This window comes from Falco punctatus (assembly GCF_963210335.1).
Source record: "Falco punctatus genome assembly, chromosome: 1".
NCBI lineage: Eukaryota > Metazoa > Chordata > Aves > Falconiformes > Falconidae > Falco > Falco punctatus.
The window spans coordinates 72640287-72658597 of record NC_137580.1 but is presented as its reverse complement, the minus strand read 5'-3'; the positions used below and the strand labels follow the sequence as shown (position 1 = coordinate 72658597).

The window sequence follows — 18311 nt, the reverse complement described above, 5'->3', positions numbered from 1 at the left end:
ACATCTGCTGACCTGAGGTATGGAATAAGGTGAGTAACACATTTTGCTTGCCATGCTACAATCTGCAAGATGCTTTGCCTGAGCCCAGGACCTTCTCCCCTCTTTTATTCGCTACATATTTACAACCCGAGCAAATGGGAGGTGCACACTCACCAGCCCCTCGTTCTGCCAATGGCATCTGCAGCCAGCTGGAGATAATGCTGCACCCTGATGACTCCTTGGAAACTCACCGCCCGCATGCCTGCAGAAAAAACACTTTTTCCCTTTCCCTCTTCAGCTCTGGGCTAGTTCAGCTGGGTAGTGGTAAGACAAACCACTTTTGCAACACAACTTCCATATGGGCTATGCCTATAATGAAGAACCATCCACTCAAAACATTTCGTATTGATACAACTGTAAAAAATACAAGCAAGCAAGCTTTATTGAGAATTCACTGAGCAAATGGGTTCCCAGGTGTACATCGATAGCACTATTCTTGTCCTTTTATATTTTTATTTGATAGCTTGATATTTCTTGTTTTTCTTTGTAAGCTTAACGTGCAAACTAACATAGAAACTTAATTCTCTTCATTATTTTATTTGTGATTGAAGATGGAATCCAAAGCTCTTGCTTTTCAAATAAATACAAATGTAAAGTTCAAATGACCTAACCTCAATAGGTGCCTTTTTTAGATGACAGATATACTAAACGTACTAAAGACAGACATTAGAAACATCAGCTGTACACTGTGTAAATGTAGTATTTTGTTGTTGTTGCTCTTCTGATGCACTAATCTGACTCACACAGCTGGTCACTACCAAAATATACACAAAACTTTCTGGCTGCATCTATGTTTCACCATTAAGCATTAAGCAGACTCTACTGAGAGCTGATAATTTCTTAGGACAGTGTAGGCAGGATCGTATCAAGGACCCTACTGAGGGATTAAATTCATATAAATTCAGTAAAGGGGTTTCCTTCTGGTTTTCAAGCAACACTAACTGTGAAGCCAAGCCCATCTTAATTTATAAAGTCTTAGCTCTTTATTACAAAGCAATGTGATTGGTATTTATTACTGCTACAACTGCATCCTTAAGTCTGGAAGTCAGTCGTGCATGTTCATTTGGGAAGCAGTACAGAAACATGCCTGTCAAGAAAAAGCAGACTGGTAGTTACCAAATACGTTAAATGCTCAGTTAACTTCTCTGCTGCCCTTTCTGTGATCTGTCCTTTTCTCTTCAGTAATCTCAGCTCAAGATCGTGTGCCTCAGTTACCCCTTTATTAACTACAAGCAGCAGACATCTATTAGTAGCAACTTAAATAGTACATAATGAAAGAGTTAAGGTCCTATATCTGTTAACCCTCATACACACTTACCAAAGTGCATAAAACACATTTTGAAGTTTTTTTTTAATAACCTTCCTACTAAAATTTTCAAGTGATGTCCTTCCCAGCACTCTGGGATGTCCTTATCTCACCATCCGTTCAACTTTATACTATTGCAATGTGCTGTAGCACTTTGGTGGCTACACAAACTTGTCCTTACAGTGTTGATTGGATTTGGTGTTTGAAGGGGGGGAAGCAAGGCACCGCAGCAATGTAACACAGAGCATGAGCCCCAGTACTAAAAGGTGAGATAACTGAGTGTCAATAAAGAATCTGTGATTTTTTTTTCATATCTGTTTCTTTGTATGACTGCATACCCCTTGTAAGTGTAGATAAACCATCAGATGAACTAGTCTACTTTTCTGTATTGCATTTATCTTATCAGTATACAGTATTTGACACGCATATATTAGCTACATTCCTTTGAAAAAATGTCTGGAGGAAAAAAGGCTTTTAAATAAGTACATGGGAAACTAGTATCAAATTATACAAAAGATTAACAAGAGCAGTTCCTTACTACATCAGGGCTTTTAAAAATGTTATTTAAAAAAAATATCTGATTTTAAGATAATGAATAAAGGAAGACACTACCCACATTCATTACATCTAAAGAGAACAGAGAATAGAAATTACAGAGAAAGCTTCTTTTTTCTTATAGGCTTTCAACAAATTCAAAATCTGCCAGCAGATTTAGGGCTTGTATATTTTCTCAAGAACAGCATGGGTTAACATTGTGAAGTCAGTGAGGCTAGAGCAACACCAAACTGGAGTAAATGAAAAGTGAGGTTGCTGTATGCACATGGGCTCAAAGCAATTTGTCTTAGCTACCCCTTTATTATCTGATCTAAAAATTAGGTCAAATCCTGCAGCTATTGTTCAGTCTTTACCAGATGTATTTTCCAGTGGGTTTAACTCTACTCTCAGTTACACAGGCTCAGACCTCATTCATCCTTTTAACAGGAATTTTGTCCTGTTGGGTTTTATCTGTTCAATGACATCAGTCTTGTTACATCAAATTCATTTAAAAATCTATATTTGGCTTGGGTTTTTTTCAGCCAAAGGTAAAGCTATACAACCCCCCTCCTTCCTCCTTCTGTCCACAAAGTAGCATTTTTTTTAATTGAGCAGACAAACTGTATCAAAACATACTAAGGACTCCTAGTGCTCCTGATAAAATGTGCCTAGAATAAATAAAAAATGTGTGAATAAATAGGAAAGGCGTTTCAGCACTTTCATAGGCCACTATCTCAGAAAATGTATTATATCTTTCTAGCTTCACCAAGATATACGTTAGGTGTCCCTACTTTTTTTGGTTACTAAGATATCTAGAATGGCAAAGTGAAAATGCTAATAAATCTGCTAGTTTAGGAGGATGAAATGCTCCACTCTGTTCCCATGGGGAGACCAACACCTCAGGCAGATTAATTCCACGAAATAGGGAATACCTCCTTTTCAGAAACAGCCTGCATAGAAGGAAGTGTTTTCCAAGTGTACTCATGGTTCAGAAATGCAATGGCAAGATGCTGTTAAATGCCCTGAACACTTAGAGAAGCCAGGATGTTGGCTTTAGACTCAAGAGTCTTTTCCTGTTTAGACTGCTGGCATGAGGAGCCTTTGAAAACCAGCAGCATCTTCACTCCATATTTATAGATTAGTCCTTCCCTGAATAACTGAAGCTCTTGGCTGGAGCGATGTTGCAATTGATTTTCACAGAGAACTTGCATGGACTAGGTTGTTATGTACTTTGTGACACATGCCTGACCCTGCATTAAACAAATACATGCCACTTTTCAAGGATGCACATTTTTCACACTTTCAAATTACTTTTTCAGTTAATTCTATTACACGCTCGGTGAACAGAAATGTTACATGTTATTTTTTGTTGTTTGTTTTTTTTAACAGAGTGCAGCTCCAGCCCTTGAGAGGACACTAATTCCCGAGTAGGACTGGTGGGCATAAGGGAGAAAAGAGAGAAAGAGAAGGAGAAAAGAAAGAGAAAGAGGAGGAGGAGAAGAAGAGGGTAATGGAAAAGGAGAGAAGCTTTTCTTAATATGCTAGGTATGGCTAGTTATGCTACAGTTGTACCTGTTGAGATGATATTACCAGGTTGACATATTAAGAAATAATAATAAAATTTAAGCAGAACACTTTACACGCTCCAGTTACCACTCACCTTTCCCAAAGTTGTCAGCGCTCACTTTTTGTACCGATTAAAAGTGAAGACTGCACTGGTGACAAACTTTCAACTATAACTGCAGACTATTCTGTTCCTCTTAGATTTTGGACACCCTTAATTTTCTGGATTAACAAATACTGCATAGACCCTATCTTGAATTCCAGTCTCATGGTATATTGTGTAACCATCAGAAGACTTACCAGCTGTTTTATAAAGCTTAGGGGGAAACAACTGTTATATTGCCAGTACAGATACAGTCCTCTGAAGTCAAGGCTGTGAATACATGCATACAGACAGGTATCGGTATATCTGAGTGCACAGTTTAAAACAGTGATCTTGTAGAGCAAATGACATCACAAAGTAAGGCACATGTCCTACATCATATATCTGAGTTCCCAAAAAATCAGTCCTTAAGTTATCTGAGAAATTTATAGAAATCTGTGAAATTGAAATGGACAATTTTGCAGAAAAGGCACTTTTACTGCTGTTTGAAAATCTGCAGTTTGAGGCCCTAACACTTAACCCTTAATCCCAAGAATTCTAAGTGATTTGCCTGCCTTGCACCTGCTCAAGAACCCCAAATGCAGGAACAAGAGGTTAAAAAAACTTCAGTAAAATACAAACCCATATTTGAGTTACAGGCACATAAAGCTCTCTGGAATTTATTTCATTGGACTGTTCTAAAAACCCCACCAGGACTCTAGAAAAATCACAGAACTGATTGTTCCTCTCTTTCCAAATAATGGTAAGAAAAAGAAGCAAACTGTATTAAGAGCACCTTCAACAGAAATTTGGATACCTGGGAAGAAATGTCAATTGATATAAAATAACTTCAGTACATGTGCAATGATTATGTGTTATATAGAAATAAAGTGCATAGGTATGGCAGTACACAAAAGTTACTTAACTATCAAGTGAAATACGCTCAGACTTCTAAACTGTGTTAATTTAATGGGCGTCTGTCAAGGGCTTATTGGCAGGACATGAAAATCTACTTAATTCATTAACTTAGGAGTCATAATCTAAAAAACCTGTTCAAACATTGCTAAGTCTCTCTGAAGTGCTGACTGCTTAGGAGAAAAAAAATATTGAAATTGCTCCCTTTTGTTTCAGTACAGAAAATTAAAATCCTCAAAGACTTGAAAGTTTTTCTGCCATGGGAAAGCACTAGGCACATATGTAATGGCATTTCTAATTTTGCAGGAAGACTGTACAATAATTTTAACTCCTCTTATCCCTGGGGATATTATTCTGTGAGGTCAGTCCTGTACTCTAAAGCACAGGTCATCTATTTGCAGTCAGTTACTTGTACTAAAAGCATTCAAAAATGGGTATTAAATTGAATCTCTGAGATCTGTATCTGGATGTTTACACAGAAGGTAACTCCTCTTTGAGGGCTTAACCACATAATACTGTCTCAAGAACAGAAGGACAATCAATCTTTAAATAAAGAGTTTTAAATGACAGAGGGTCCTTCCTCTAACATGTCTGTGAGAAGCTTTATTTGGCTCGAAGAATTCTATTATCCCATTATACTTGGGCACAGTGCAGGAAATGTAAGTATGCGGCAAGCCCAGCTTCTAATGACCTTTTCTCACAAAATGTGTTTTTGCTGAGGTGAAAACTGCAGAAGAGATACAATTCCAGATGATATATGTTGCTCCCATTATATAAAACTGGATTTCATCATGTGAAAGAGAAATGGGAGTCCCCAGTGTGACTACTCGATTACAAAGAAAAGCACCTCTTTGAAAATTAATGAACATTAAATATTTGTACAGTCAAATGAAAGTCAGTTTTTGAGGAATTGCTTGCCCTGTGTTCTTGGGGTCTGGTCTGTGAAAGGTTAAAAAAAAACCAACCAACTGAGGTTACTAGCAATGAATAACAATGATGAAATATAAGGGTTGAGATGACCACTTTCAAACTTGTATTACCACTCTGATTACATGGTATGCTAAAGAAACACTTTTTTCTTTGTTAAGGAACAACAGCTTTATTATATGATTGCAGAGACATATATTTTCAGCTTTGCAGAAAATGACCTGGGGGTCCTGGTGGACATGAAGGTGACCATGAGTCAGCAATGTGCCCTTGTGGCAAATGGTATCCTGAGCTGCATTAGAGGAAAAGCATTGCCAGCAGGCTGAGGGAGGTGATCCTTCCCCCAATTCAGCACTGGTGAGGCCAGTGAGGAGTACTGGGTCCAGTTCTGGGCTACTCAGTACAAGAGAGACATGGACATACTGGAGAGAGTCCAGCAAAGGGCCACAACAATGACTAGCATCTCTGCTACAAGAAAAGGCTGTGAGAGCTGGGACTGTTCAGCCTGGAGGAGAGAAGGCTCAGGGGGATCTCACCCATGTGTAGAGGCACATGAAGGGAAGGTACAAAGAGGACAGAGCCAGGCTCTTTTCAGTGGTTTCCCGTGGCAGGAATGGAGGCAACGGGCACAAACAAACACAGGTGGTTCCCTCGGAACATCAGGGAACTCTTTTTCACTGTGCGGGTGGCTAAGCACTGTCACCAGTTGCCCAGAAAGTCTCCCTCCTTGGAGATACTACAAAGCCACCGGCAGTCAGTCCTGGGCAACTGGCTCTAGGTGGCCCTGCTTGAGCAAAGGGTTGGACCAGGTGACCCTCTGAAGTTCCCTTCCAGCCTAAACCATTCTGTGATTCTGTGAAAGGAACAGCTGTCACCCCATTTCACAGCTTGCTTTGGTAATATTTCTACTGATTAGCATCAAACACTTTTCTGGAGACATGTAATTGCTGTACTCAAGAAATACTGCTTTTGGTGCTTTCCCTACACACAAAGGAGAAGAATGAGGTTTGACTCTTAAGAAGAGTATCAACTGAAATTCTTATGAATGTTTCGGAAGGCTTTAATTTTAGTATGCATCAATAACTGCAGAAAATACAAAGCCTAACTGGTCGGAAACAAAATCACTCTCCCAAAAGGCAGAGACTCCACTTTTCCTCACCCAAACACCGTCAGCTCAACATGCAGGGCAAAGACACTCACATGCGATGCGGACATAGGCTTTCCGGCTCTTGGTGGTGCCTGCAGAGCTCCAGGCCACGCACTGGCACCAGTAATCTTCGGGCCCGAAGAGCTCCTCGACTTGCTGGCGGGAAATCTCAATGCTTACCTCTCGGACAATCAGACCTGTCAAGGTGCAAGTAACGCTGGTCAATATTAGGTTTACAGATAGCAAGGAAAAAACGTAGGTACAGAAGTCTGCTTGCAAAATTGTTGGGAGACCTTACAGCTCTCTACCGATATCTACTCGGCAACATGGACTGTCATAAGGATGAGAAGGAAAAAGCCAAACACGTTATCTGCATAATAAAAGAAGTGGGTGAATGAAAAAATAACAACTGGAATTTTGACTTTTATCTCATACCACATGTTTGTTAGACAAATAAGAGGAACAGCACTTCAGCTGATATAAATTGTACCATGTCCTCAGGATGATTTACAGCAAGTGATGATCCAGCCCAGTTTTATTTTCATATGAATATCATAAAACCACAGAGTCATTGAATTTATAGGACTCCTTTAGCGCTCCTGTATTTCATTTCTTTTTTCTAGACAGATACAGCACAGGGAGAAGTCCTGTTCCCTCCGACACTGAACTGCCCAGGAAAATGGATTTTACTGTTGTGGAAAATGTCCCTATACTCTGTAATGATGGGCACATGTGCTGCACTATGGTTATTGCAAGCTGCAGTTTGGGGGCTGTTACTGTCATATATACTACAGATACTGCAATAGCTTTTAGGTGATTTTATAATACAGTGCAATACACTTCATTGCTTGACGGTCACCCTGGCCCTGCCCTCCGTAACACATCTCAGCAACCCCCCCCCCCCCCCCCCCCAAACCCACAGCTGCACCAACAATGACAATGACCCCACTCACTAACCTTCCAAGCAGACCGATATTTGCCCACATTTCCCACACAGTACACTCTGCTGGGAAGCCGTTTTGCTTCTTCTAAGTGCAAGGAAATACTGTGGTATCTCAGACACCACTGCAAGGATCATCGGTAAAGTGTTGATCATCTAACAACAACCACTTGTTTCATACTGACACAATCCCTTTCTCTTCCTCAAAATGCACTGCCTGGTCAAAACACTCCTAATTCCACCCAAGATACTAAGCAGTGGTGGGAGTGAGTGCTTTCACCTCTTGTCAGCATATTTGGTCTTTGTGGCTGATGCCAATCAATAAACTTCTAATGTGTGTCTGCCTGTAGAAAACACCATCGCCATTTCAGAAATGCACTCTTGCTAACAGCCTTGAACACATAAACTCACTTATAAATATTTTGTATAGTGGGACTGATTTTCTTTTTCCTCCCAGAATTGCCAGGAAAGTCAATTGAAAGCTCCTTGGATCACAGCGTGCAGTTTGTCCCCATCATCAAACACCAAAGGGCAGTTCCTCCTGCTGAGCACAGACTCGAGCCCACGGAGGCCAACTACCCTCAGCCTTCTGCCACATAGCTTACAAGACGATATTCATGATGTAAATGTTCCCAATTGTACAGCACAGCGTGTTCCTCAAGCTCTGGAAACCAGTCCAGCCCTTTGATTTGCCTCCAGCCTCACAGAGGCTCCATTCAAGGAGCCAACGATTAATTACTGTTTGTACACAGTTTTGCACTGTCATTGAGGCTGCATGCTGTTTGCATCCAAAACTTGGTTAACAACTTAACAGCAGAAAGGAATTAACGCATGTAATACCATAGACTTCTCTGGTGGGAATGCCTTCTAATGAGACGTATTTTCCTGCTAGAGACTATCACAGCCTAACTCCCTTTTTATTTCACTGTCCTTGACATCTTTAACTATTAAATAATCAGCTACTTTAGGGGAAACACTTAATAGCTTTCCTTCTTCAAATGAAATACTCAAAATGTGGCAAATGCACCCCGAAGAATGGAATTCAAAGTAGTGCATGGGCATTCAATATGCAGTGAACACACTGTGTTATACACTTGTTCTGCTTTGATGAGCTAATTTGGCTCCAAAAGGGGTCTGAGGGATAGCTTTTGTCCTGTTGAGAAGAGCATGAAGAGGGTGGGGAGGGAACATGTACATTACATGCATAAAAATGGTTATATTTTCCCAGTGCAACTGCTGGTAGCCTAAAGATTACTTCAGTTCATTCCCAGTTTTCATAGCACTAGCCCAGGGAGCCTTTGAAAGTTACAATATTATGTTTTTATAATAAGGCTGATTATGACAGAGCTTGACGGAGCAGTGATCTTTGTTACCCGAGGGCTAGAGCAAGCAGGCTTATAATGACAGTACTGGTTAATAATGATTATGAAACAGTCTTAACATTCAGGACACAAACGCCATTTTCTGATAGACGGCTGAAGATACAAAACCATATGATAAATAAATTCCACTGAACCGACCAGCAGAAGTTTTTATCTCTGACTTCCTGAGATGCTTTCCTGTTCAAATTAACAAGCTACTCCAGGTAATGTCTTTTGGGACAGCTGTGAAGTACTGATAGGTTTTAGGTTATTCAAAGTAATTTGGCCTTTGATCTTTGAGCAGTATCAACAGATGTGCCATGACCAAAGAGATGCACACCTTCTCTACATACTAAACAGATGCCACACCTTTCTGCTTACAAGCAAAAAATATCAGTGTCTTTGTCTCTAAGGTAAATTATTTTTCCTAGAGTTCAAAATGTATCAAACCAGTAGGCAATGCCATGAGATCATCTGGGATGTAAGGATCCATAGCCAGAACTTGAAGCTGATTCCACTACTCCTTCTCAGCATCTCCCACTGGCACCTCATTGCACAAACAGCCACATCAATTCAGGAGAAACCTCTCACCAGCTGAAATGCACCAAGCACGCACCCAGCCTCAGACGCTGGGGCAAGCACAAAGGGATACGTTTCCCTTGTACCAACTCACAATCATATTCCTTCTGCTAACACACTTCAACATAACCCCTAACAGAAAAACTCTTTCTAGGCTAGATTACAAAAAACACAATTTACTGAGATACCTCAGACAGCAACTGCCTGGTTACCAGCCGACATACTGTGGTACATCAGATTTCACAGAGGAGCTGGTACAGTCTGTCTGCTTTTATTCAGGAGAGTATCGCTTATCCACCTCACGTGGGCACCAAGTGCAGGACAACCCTGGTATGATGACTTCAAACAGAGATCTTCATCTTATCCCTGTCGAAGCTGTTTCTGCTTCTACATCAAAGAACAGTAGCTGGAGTCATAAAAAAAGAAAAAAAAAAGGAAAAAAAAAGAAAAAAAAAGACAACCCATGTCTCAATACTTCCAGACAATGTGATGTGCTGTGCCTGTAGTTCAGGCAACTCTTTATCAGATTGTTTGATTACAGGTGAGCGCATGACTTCTGAGTGCAAAATTAGAAGTCACTTTATAAAATGAGTCCCTATATTTTGCCTAAATATATTTAACACAAGACAGATTAAGAGATCAGCCATAACTTGTGCAGCATATACCTTACCTGGTATTGTCCAATTTCACTTTGCCACATTACTGAATAACAACATGTCACCCTCTCACAGAGAATATCTCCTCTACCTTACCTTCTTTATTAGAAATATATTGAATATTTGAGTCTAGTTCATCATATGTTTAAGCTATACAGCAGGTGAAGTTATACAGCATAAATGTTTTCTTAACAACGCTTGAGTAAGCTGCACATTTCCACAATTAATATAAACACATAGATGGTGGCACAATCCACAAGAAGTCAAGATCATCCTATTTTAAAACAATGCAATAAGAACGACAGCTGAAGAGAGGTAACAGAAATGTGGGCAGCTAGAATGCTTGACAGATTCCTTCTAATGTGTATAAATCCATAAAAAGCACCTATATAGTATTTGTAACTTGTACTCTCCCTGTTATGAATAGCTAGAATATGACAGGGAAAAGCATTTGCTTGCACTGTCCAAACTTGATTTGCATTCAGCAAAGTGAGAACTGTTTCTGTAGCCTCGTGCAGCCCATCTGGATCTTGGGTATGAAGACAGCTACGTGAAGATATTGGGTCTAATTATCACCACCCTATTTCTGGCAATAAGAAGATTGTGAAGAGAGGAACCTTAAAATGAAAATGCAGAAAATAAATTTAATTTAAAACAATCCTCCAAAATAAACAGTAATTGTATCTTAAGATGGTTCACTGAAAAAAACCCACAGATCCTTAAAAATGCATCCCCAGGTTGCTGGGCTCTTTCTGCAAAAGCATTTCTTTTCTGATCTCAGTGAATAACTGCAGCATTCCCAAGAGAAAAAGTAATGTAGGAAGATTTACAGCTTGAGTATGAGGAACTAAAAAAAATCTCAGGAAAAAACAAAAGCAACAATTATTTGCTGTCCTCTCTGGGTCCTGAGCATACAGGATCTGCTGGGTCATAAACGGTGTCACGAAGTTTGCTCAAGGCTGGGACTGTTTATACACACAGATCAGTCGTATTTAATACGCTTACCTAAACCTGGCACCAGAAAAAGACATTACATTGGTGGAACTTCCCTAAAGACAGGTCCAGAGCCCTGTAGCTGTTAGGAGACTAAACAAACTGGTATGCTGGTTTTGGCTAGGATAGGGTTAATTTTCTTCATAGTAGAAAGTATGCGGATATATTTTGGATTTGTGCTGAAAACAGTGTTGATAGCACAGGGACATTTTCATTATTGCTGAGCAGCGCTTGCACCGAGCCAAGGCCTTGTCTGCAAGGAGGCTGGGGGTGCACAGAAGCTGGGAGGGACACCGCCAGGACAGCTGACCCCACCTGACCACAGGGATATTCCATACCATATGACGTCTGCTCAGCATATAAAGCTGGGGGGAGAAGAAGGAAGGGGGGGGAACGTTTGGAGCGATGGCGTGTGTCTTCCCAAGTCACCATTATGCGTGACGGAGCCCTGCCTTGCTGGGGATGGCTGAACACCTGCCTGCCCATGGGGAGTGGGGAATGAATGCCTTGTGTTGCTGTGCTTGCGTGCGTGGCTTTTGTGTTACCTGTTAAATGGTCTTTATCCTGACCCATGAGTTTTCTCACTTTTACTCCTCTGATTCTCTCCCCATCCCACTGGGGCAGAGCGAGTGAGTGGCTGTGTGGGGCATGGTGGTCACTGGCCAGAGTTAAACCATGGCAACTGGTCTAGGATATCCTTTTGCCCCTAATAGTTTTCTGTCCATGTGAGGACAGAGGATAGCTTTCAAGAACGTTCAGGGTGTTTGGCATAATAAATCTGAGATTATGTCCCATGAATTAAATAGGTTCTCCAAAAATGACAATTTTTTTCATATTTAGTAACACAGCATAAACAATTATTAATTTCAATAAAATAAACATATTCCTGGGACTAATACAACTTGGGCTCTGAAAAGGAGTACAACGGAACCAGAACTTTACTTACTTCTGTATTTGCACATTAATGGGGGATTAACAGGTGATGGGGCAGAGGGAGCCTTTGCTGAGGCTGCCCACTACTACTGTGTGCAGCAGAGGAGAGACGCTGCCTGATTGTATATCTCAAAATAAAAATTACCACCCCCTCCTGGAGCAAAAGGAAGTGTGAAGAGGGAATTGTGCCTTATATATATGGTCTTTTATTATAAGCTGTATCCTAGAAACACAATCAAGCAAAGACACACTTCATTCACACCATCCCCAAGCGCTTAACTTAGCTGGCTCTACAAACTGTGAGATAGATTATCTGGTCTTCAGAGGCAGAAATGTTATCTTTTTTAATGTATGCAAATGTAATGTAATTGTATGATATTATGGCAGATTATTAGTAACTGAAATAATAACTCATGGGTTCCACATTGCACCCGCTGAAGTAATTGGCAAATTTCCTAATGATTTTAATAGGAGCAGATTTGCCAATCAGACTCACTTCTTTCCAGAGAGAAACAAAGATGTCTTATAGGGTTCTGCAACCATATATGACTGTGCAAGACAATATACGATCACTGTAAACATCTGAAAACAGAAGATTATTATCAACTAATCAAACGTAATTATCCAGCCTGGAGTTAGTCTAGGTCACAGAGTTGGTATCTATACCTCATTGGGCATTGTTCTGCCAAGAAATTATTTTGATGTATTTTGGCTGCCATAAATGTTAGACATTTGATATTAATACCCCGCATGTGTGAAAATATTCTTCAGGACTTTGATAGAGCAATTTTTGTGGAAGCATTATACTATGGCATGTGTTTGACCCTCTGGCACAACACTAAAGAGGAGCTATTTAGTTGCAAGACTAAACTGAACTCACGAACTCCAAGGAACTGCATGGATAATTTGTTTATATTCTCTGTAAGTAGAAGTTCAAACGATTTCAGTGCTTTGTGCTTTCATTTGCCCAAAAGGTATTTCATTAATTAGTAATCACATATGCCATAGAGCACATTTCTCAAGGAGATGGAACTTTATGACCCGTTGGTCTGCAAAAAGACATTACTGTAATACATGCTTATAGATTGCAGGTGTATTGCAGCCACTGTAAATAATACAGAAATATAGCCCATTTTCATGCAGGTAACTTGCAACCCTTTACATGTTCAATTTCTTGAAATCAGTACTCAGAGCACCCTCCCAAACCTGCTGTTCAGTGCTGTAGGCTCCCTCTCTGCTCAGACAGGCACAGATTCTGCCCCACTGCATGCACCCTCAGATGTCCCTTACTGCTGTGCAGTGGGGACACAGAGGGCAAGGACAGCTTTTCTTAACAACGTAGAAGAGGCTTCGGGGACTCAGCAGCAAAACGGCTCTGGGGGAGTGGGATTCCTCCACACATCCATGCAACACATGGTGTTACAGAATGGAATTATATGGCATGTAACTTAGAAAACCACAGTGTCTCCATATTCAGATCCTTAACCTATACATAGAGAAAAACGTGGTGGCTTGCTCAGTCTGAAAATAAATCAGCGTCAGTCTGAAACAGTCCATGCTTTCTGGCTCACACTTCCTTTTCTAGCTGTTAGGAGTAGGAGAGGGACATGAGGGAATATGTACGAATGTTGCTCACTTACAACAGAATTGAATGACAGCAGTATACACACTTTTTAAGGCATGATGAGGGTGGAAGGAGAATCCTGATACCAAAAAAGAAAATTGGAGTTTTGCAATAATTTCAGGAGGGACTGGATTATCTCCACAGTATTTGGCAAAAAGGATGAAAGCATTTTCAGTTCTCATAGTCCCCATCTGTCTTACATTTCATACAAAGCTTCATCCAAAAATCCTTAAAACATCATCATATTTTTTCTTCATGAAAGTAACCAAGACCATATTCCAAAGTGGTATGACTGTAAGCAGACTTAAAAGGTAAACAGATTGCTTTCTTATTATGCCATCATTTGTCATTAGATTGTTCTCTGATGGTAAAACTTAAGTGACTAAAGCCAAAAATTATGATCTTTTTACCTACCAATAGTCCAGGATGACCTGTCCAATTCATTTAATTGCTCAACACAGGTGCTATAGAAATCCTGTCTCTATAGCACAAGGCTGCTCACCTTACTTGGTGAAATAACCTTTCTACAAAGACAAAAATAAAATCAGTGCTATGTCAGAATTGAAATTTATTTACCCTCTTGCAGAAATGGATCCCTCACAGTCAGAGTTATTCCACTCAAACATACCAGAGTACTTAAGCTATGGTGTTTATAAAATGAATAAATAGGCTATGCACAAGAAGAATGGCTTCAAATATTAAAGTTCTTGCTGAGAAAAATGTGCTCTGTGCATCCTAATGGGACAGAGATGATTGCATGATGGCACACTTTGCCTATAGCTTATTTTCTATATAGAGTATCTGTAATCTTAACAAAAGATAGATAGACAGACAGATATCTAGAGATAGTTTAAAAGAGCAAACAGCTTTAACACCTACTAATCCTTCACGCTGTGATTGCATACACCTGGTCTTGCCTCAGTACTGCTTTTCTCTAAATTGTGGCTGGCTGGTGATATGAAATGACTGCATGAAGTTCACAAACTATTCTCCACAATTATTAGCTTAAATATTTAAATTAAAGGCTTCCGGCTATTTTGGCTCTCTTCATAACTTTCCCCTTAGGAAACAGATACGTTCTTAACTCAAATTATACAGATGAAGGCAATAGCCGAAAAAAGTCAAGTTTGCCTTTAAATCGATGTCAAGTTTGCCCTGGTTTGCATCAGTTACCTATGGTATCTAATTACCAGCTAATGGTAGTGAATTAAGCTGGAATCCCAGCTCCCCTACTATTTTTTAACTGACTTACACAAAAAATTACAAACGGCTGCCTTCAGAGGGATTTTACTTTGAACTGGAATTAAAGAACACTCGTTCTGTTTGAGTTTTATTTTCTTTTAGTTAAAACCAGGCCTTTTTGTTCTTTTCCCATTAACATCTGAAGGACCAAATTGTGTAAGATGCAGGGAAGATTTCAAAACTCAATTCTTGAACGCTCATGGAACACAAATTGCGTGCCCTGGTCCCTGCCAGCGTGGTGGAGGTGGGCAGTACGGAGCTGTGGGCTCCTTCCTTGGGGGAAGGTAAACTGCTGTCTCCTCCCGCAGCCAAGCTCAGCAGCTGACTGCTCCACATCACCCTTGAACTACTGCTGTTTAATACCTTAGAACAGTATTGGATTACTTGTTCTCAGCCGAGAAGCAGTTCAGAGACAAAGAAAAAACACCTCCCCCCTTTTTTTTGTAATGGAGGCCATTTTCTGGTTGACGGCATTTTTTGCTAATATGCACAAATTGCTCCAAAATGTGTTGTTCTCTTCCGCATGTAACAATGTGCCTATTGTTGCAGCTTTCTTTTTTACTTTTTCCTGGTACAAAAGTAATAATCATGTTCCAACGTAGCAGGACTCTAAAGAAAACCTTACTACAAGCATATTCAACCACGGGCATCATCATTTCTGAACTCACATAGGCTGAGGTCTAGCAGCAGAAACAAATGTGAGGCAAAGCATCCCGACCCAAGCACCCAAGCACGCCTGAGCAATGGCATCTGAGCAATTCTCTGCCAAGCTGGTGTGACTTACAAGGAGCAGGAAGAAGAGAGGTCATTGGCATAGGAAAGCATGAGCTCTTAGCAGTTCCAGCTTTTGGGTCAAAGCCCAATCTTCCCTTCTTTCGGTTGAGGCACGTGCAGCTGAGAAAAGATGTTGCTGCTTTTTTTTTTTTTTTTTTTTTTTTTTTCCAAGGGCCAGGAAAAAAAATGTGCCAGTGGTTCATGTTTTACTTAAAGCTGCAGTTGAGTCTTCACAAAGAAAATCTGTGCACTTTTTAATTCTGGTTCAGAGGATTTACATGCTCTTTCTAATGATCTGGGCCTTCAGCAGTGGGTAATGCTTCCCAGTCCCCAGCTTAGTGCTCATGCAAAATTGAAGCACTTTTGAGGCAGTTTAGAGCCTACAGATGAATCTCAATGTGCAGGCAAAAAGAAATACTGGTTATTTAGCACTTCACTAGCAGAAGCCGAGGAAATTATGAGAAAAAAAAAAAAAATCTATTGAACTTCAAACATCTGGGAAGCCAACTGAGAGCATCTGAATTTTGAACAGTGTGTTTACATTCCCTTTGCATAGCGGAGCAGGGGGCAGGGAAATGAACAATAAATGGTTTTGCGCATTATTTTTTATATAAAAAATATACACCAAGTTGTATACGTATTGACATATATTGCTGACATATTACTGACATATACATGTGTGTATATATATGAAATACATATCTGAACATGTACTTATGTACCACACCCACTCTATGTGGCTTTGAGAAGCAGAGACAATGTGAAAATGCCTTATTTCTGTGAACTTGATGCGATGACACAGTTCAGTGGCTGGTGCAGCTATTGTGGGAACAAGGACAGTCGCAACGTGACACAAGGTGTCACTCGGGAGCCTTCCTCAGCAGTTGTTTTCCTATTTTTCAGTCTACAATGTGCAGGAACAGCAGGCTGGGGGAGAAGTGTAAAAGCCCCACCGTTTTTTGCCATTGTTGTTCTGCATGCTAGGGATGGCATTTCACAGCTGACTTAAGTATCTTGAAAAAAAAATATTAGAAAAAGAAAAGTGAAAAGGCAAGCAACTGCTTTCAAAGCAGCTTTGTCCAGTGCACCATTAAGTGACTTTGTCCAGACAGAGATGAAGCTCTGTGAATTTACTGTCTGCTCCCCCATCTAGAGTGTTTTCAGGACTGTGCCAGGGCAGCAGTCAAAACATCAGCTCCTGAACAGCAGGAGATTTTTCTTAGTTTGTAGTGAATAAAAGAGTCATCGCAGGAAGGCGTGTGAAAAGGCAGCCTGGTGGTCACAGAAGTCATTTGGTGTGTATGTGTTTCTGGATAGAGCACAGCTCTATCCCTTTCAGCTACAGCAAGGCACCAGGGATGTGAGCAAGTTGCTTTATAGATCCATGCGACTTTTGACATGAAAATACACCTTTTTCACTATGTAAGTAAATGCCATCAATAGTATTCCTGTAATTCTGGCTGCCTCATTTTTTCTTTTTTTTTTTTTTTTCTTCTGGGTACCCACTCTGACAGAATTCCAATACTGGTTTCCATCTTAGTTGAAGAACAAAAGGATTAAAACTAAACCCCCCAAAAAGCCTGGTCCACTTCTAGGCATTATTATTCTTGAGGCCCAGCAATCCTTACTCCTCTTCAGAGGAGGGCAGAACAACTGACCCAGGTGCAGTGTCAGCACTCATTATGGAAACATCGTTATACAAGTCACTGGGAAGGCAAAAGCAGCAATCAACCAACCGAGATCCTCTCTAAAATCAAAACCTGGAAGCAAAAAATAGAAAAGTCTGCAAGGACCTAAAGATCAGTATTCAGGGGAAAGAAGAGACACAGAAGTGTCTGACAAAAGACTCCCTTTCTGCTCTCACAATCAAAATATTAAGAAGGATGAGAAGTTATGAGAAATTGTGAGAGGCATCCCATCAAAACCTGATGAGAAAGAGCTGTACATAACCTTGCAGGTGAATGGCAGTCCTGCTGATACCTACCACATCATGCTGCTCATTTATGTACGAATCAGAAATGCGTAGGAGCGACAAAATGAGCACAGGCAGTGAACCCGCAAAGGTAGCACAAAATTAGAACCTGTACAGGTCAGAGCTGCATATGACAGCCACCTCTCCTTCTCTTAGATGTCAGTGATGATTTGGTACCCTACGCGCATCATGAGGAAAGCCTCACTAAATCTGATCTATGTGCAACAGTTGTTCCATACAAATGTCTTTTTAAAGAAAGAGAAAAGGAAAAGGATTTCTTCAATGTAAAATTAAGCAATAGGAATTCTTCAGAGAATTATTTCACTGTCTAATGAGCTAACAGAGGAAAAAAGTAGAAGATACTACTCAGGTAACTGAGATACAAGCTTACACAGACATCGAGGGAATCAAGACAACAACACTTAAATGTCTTGCATAGCGACCAAGACCCCAGTGTCTCTAAACAGCTTCAGAGCACGTCTACAGCGGCTGCATTGGACTATAACTTGCTCTCATTGAAGAAAAAACTAAGGTATAATTTTGACCTTTCACTTCCCTGAATATTTTCAGGTGAAACTACAGACCTATTAGTCTTACTCATTCTCATATTTAATTAACTGAAAAAACTACATTTATAGGACACAAATGCACTTTTGTTTGACAGCACACAAGACCTTGGCTCTGCTCTTCTTTTCTGCCATTCCTGTATGCAGAAAACAGTTGT

The 18311-nt window shown here is 40.3% G+C and overlaps 1 protein-coding gene across 3 annotated transcripts in view; it reads right to left on the bottom strand.

Moving 5' to 3' along the window:
* The window catches only part of UNC5C (unc-5 netrin receptor C), a 266667-nt gene that overhangs the window by 70640 nt on the left and 177716 nt on the right, over nt 1-18311 (bottom strand). For all 3 annotated transcript variants that reach the window (XM_080368783.1, XM_080368784.1, XM_080368785.1), the window contains exon 3: nt 6567-6710. In XM_080368783.1, the coding sequence (XP_080224909.1) occupies nt 6567-6710 (144 nt within the window). The remainder of the gene's footprint in view (nt 1-6566; nt 6711-18311) is intronic.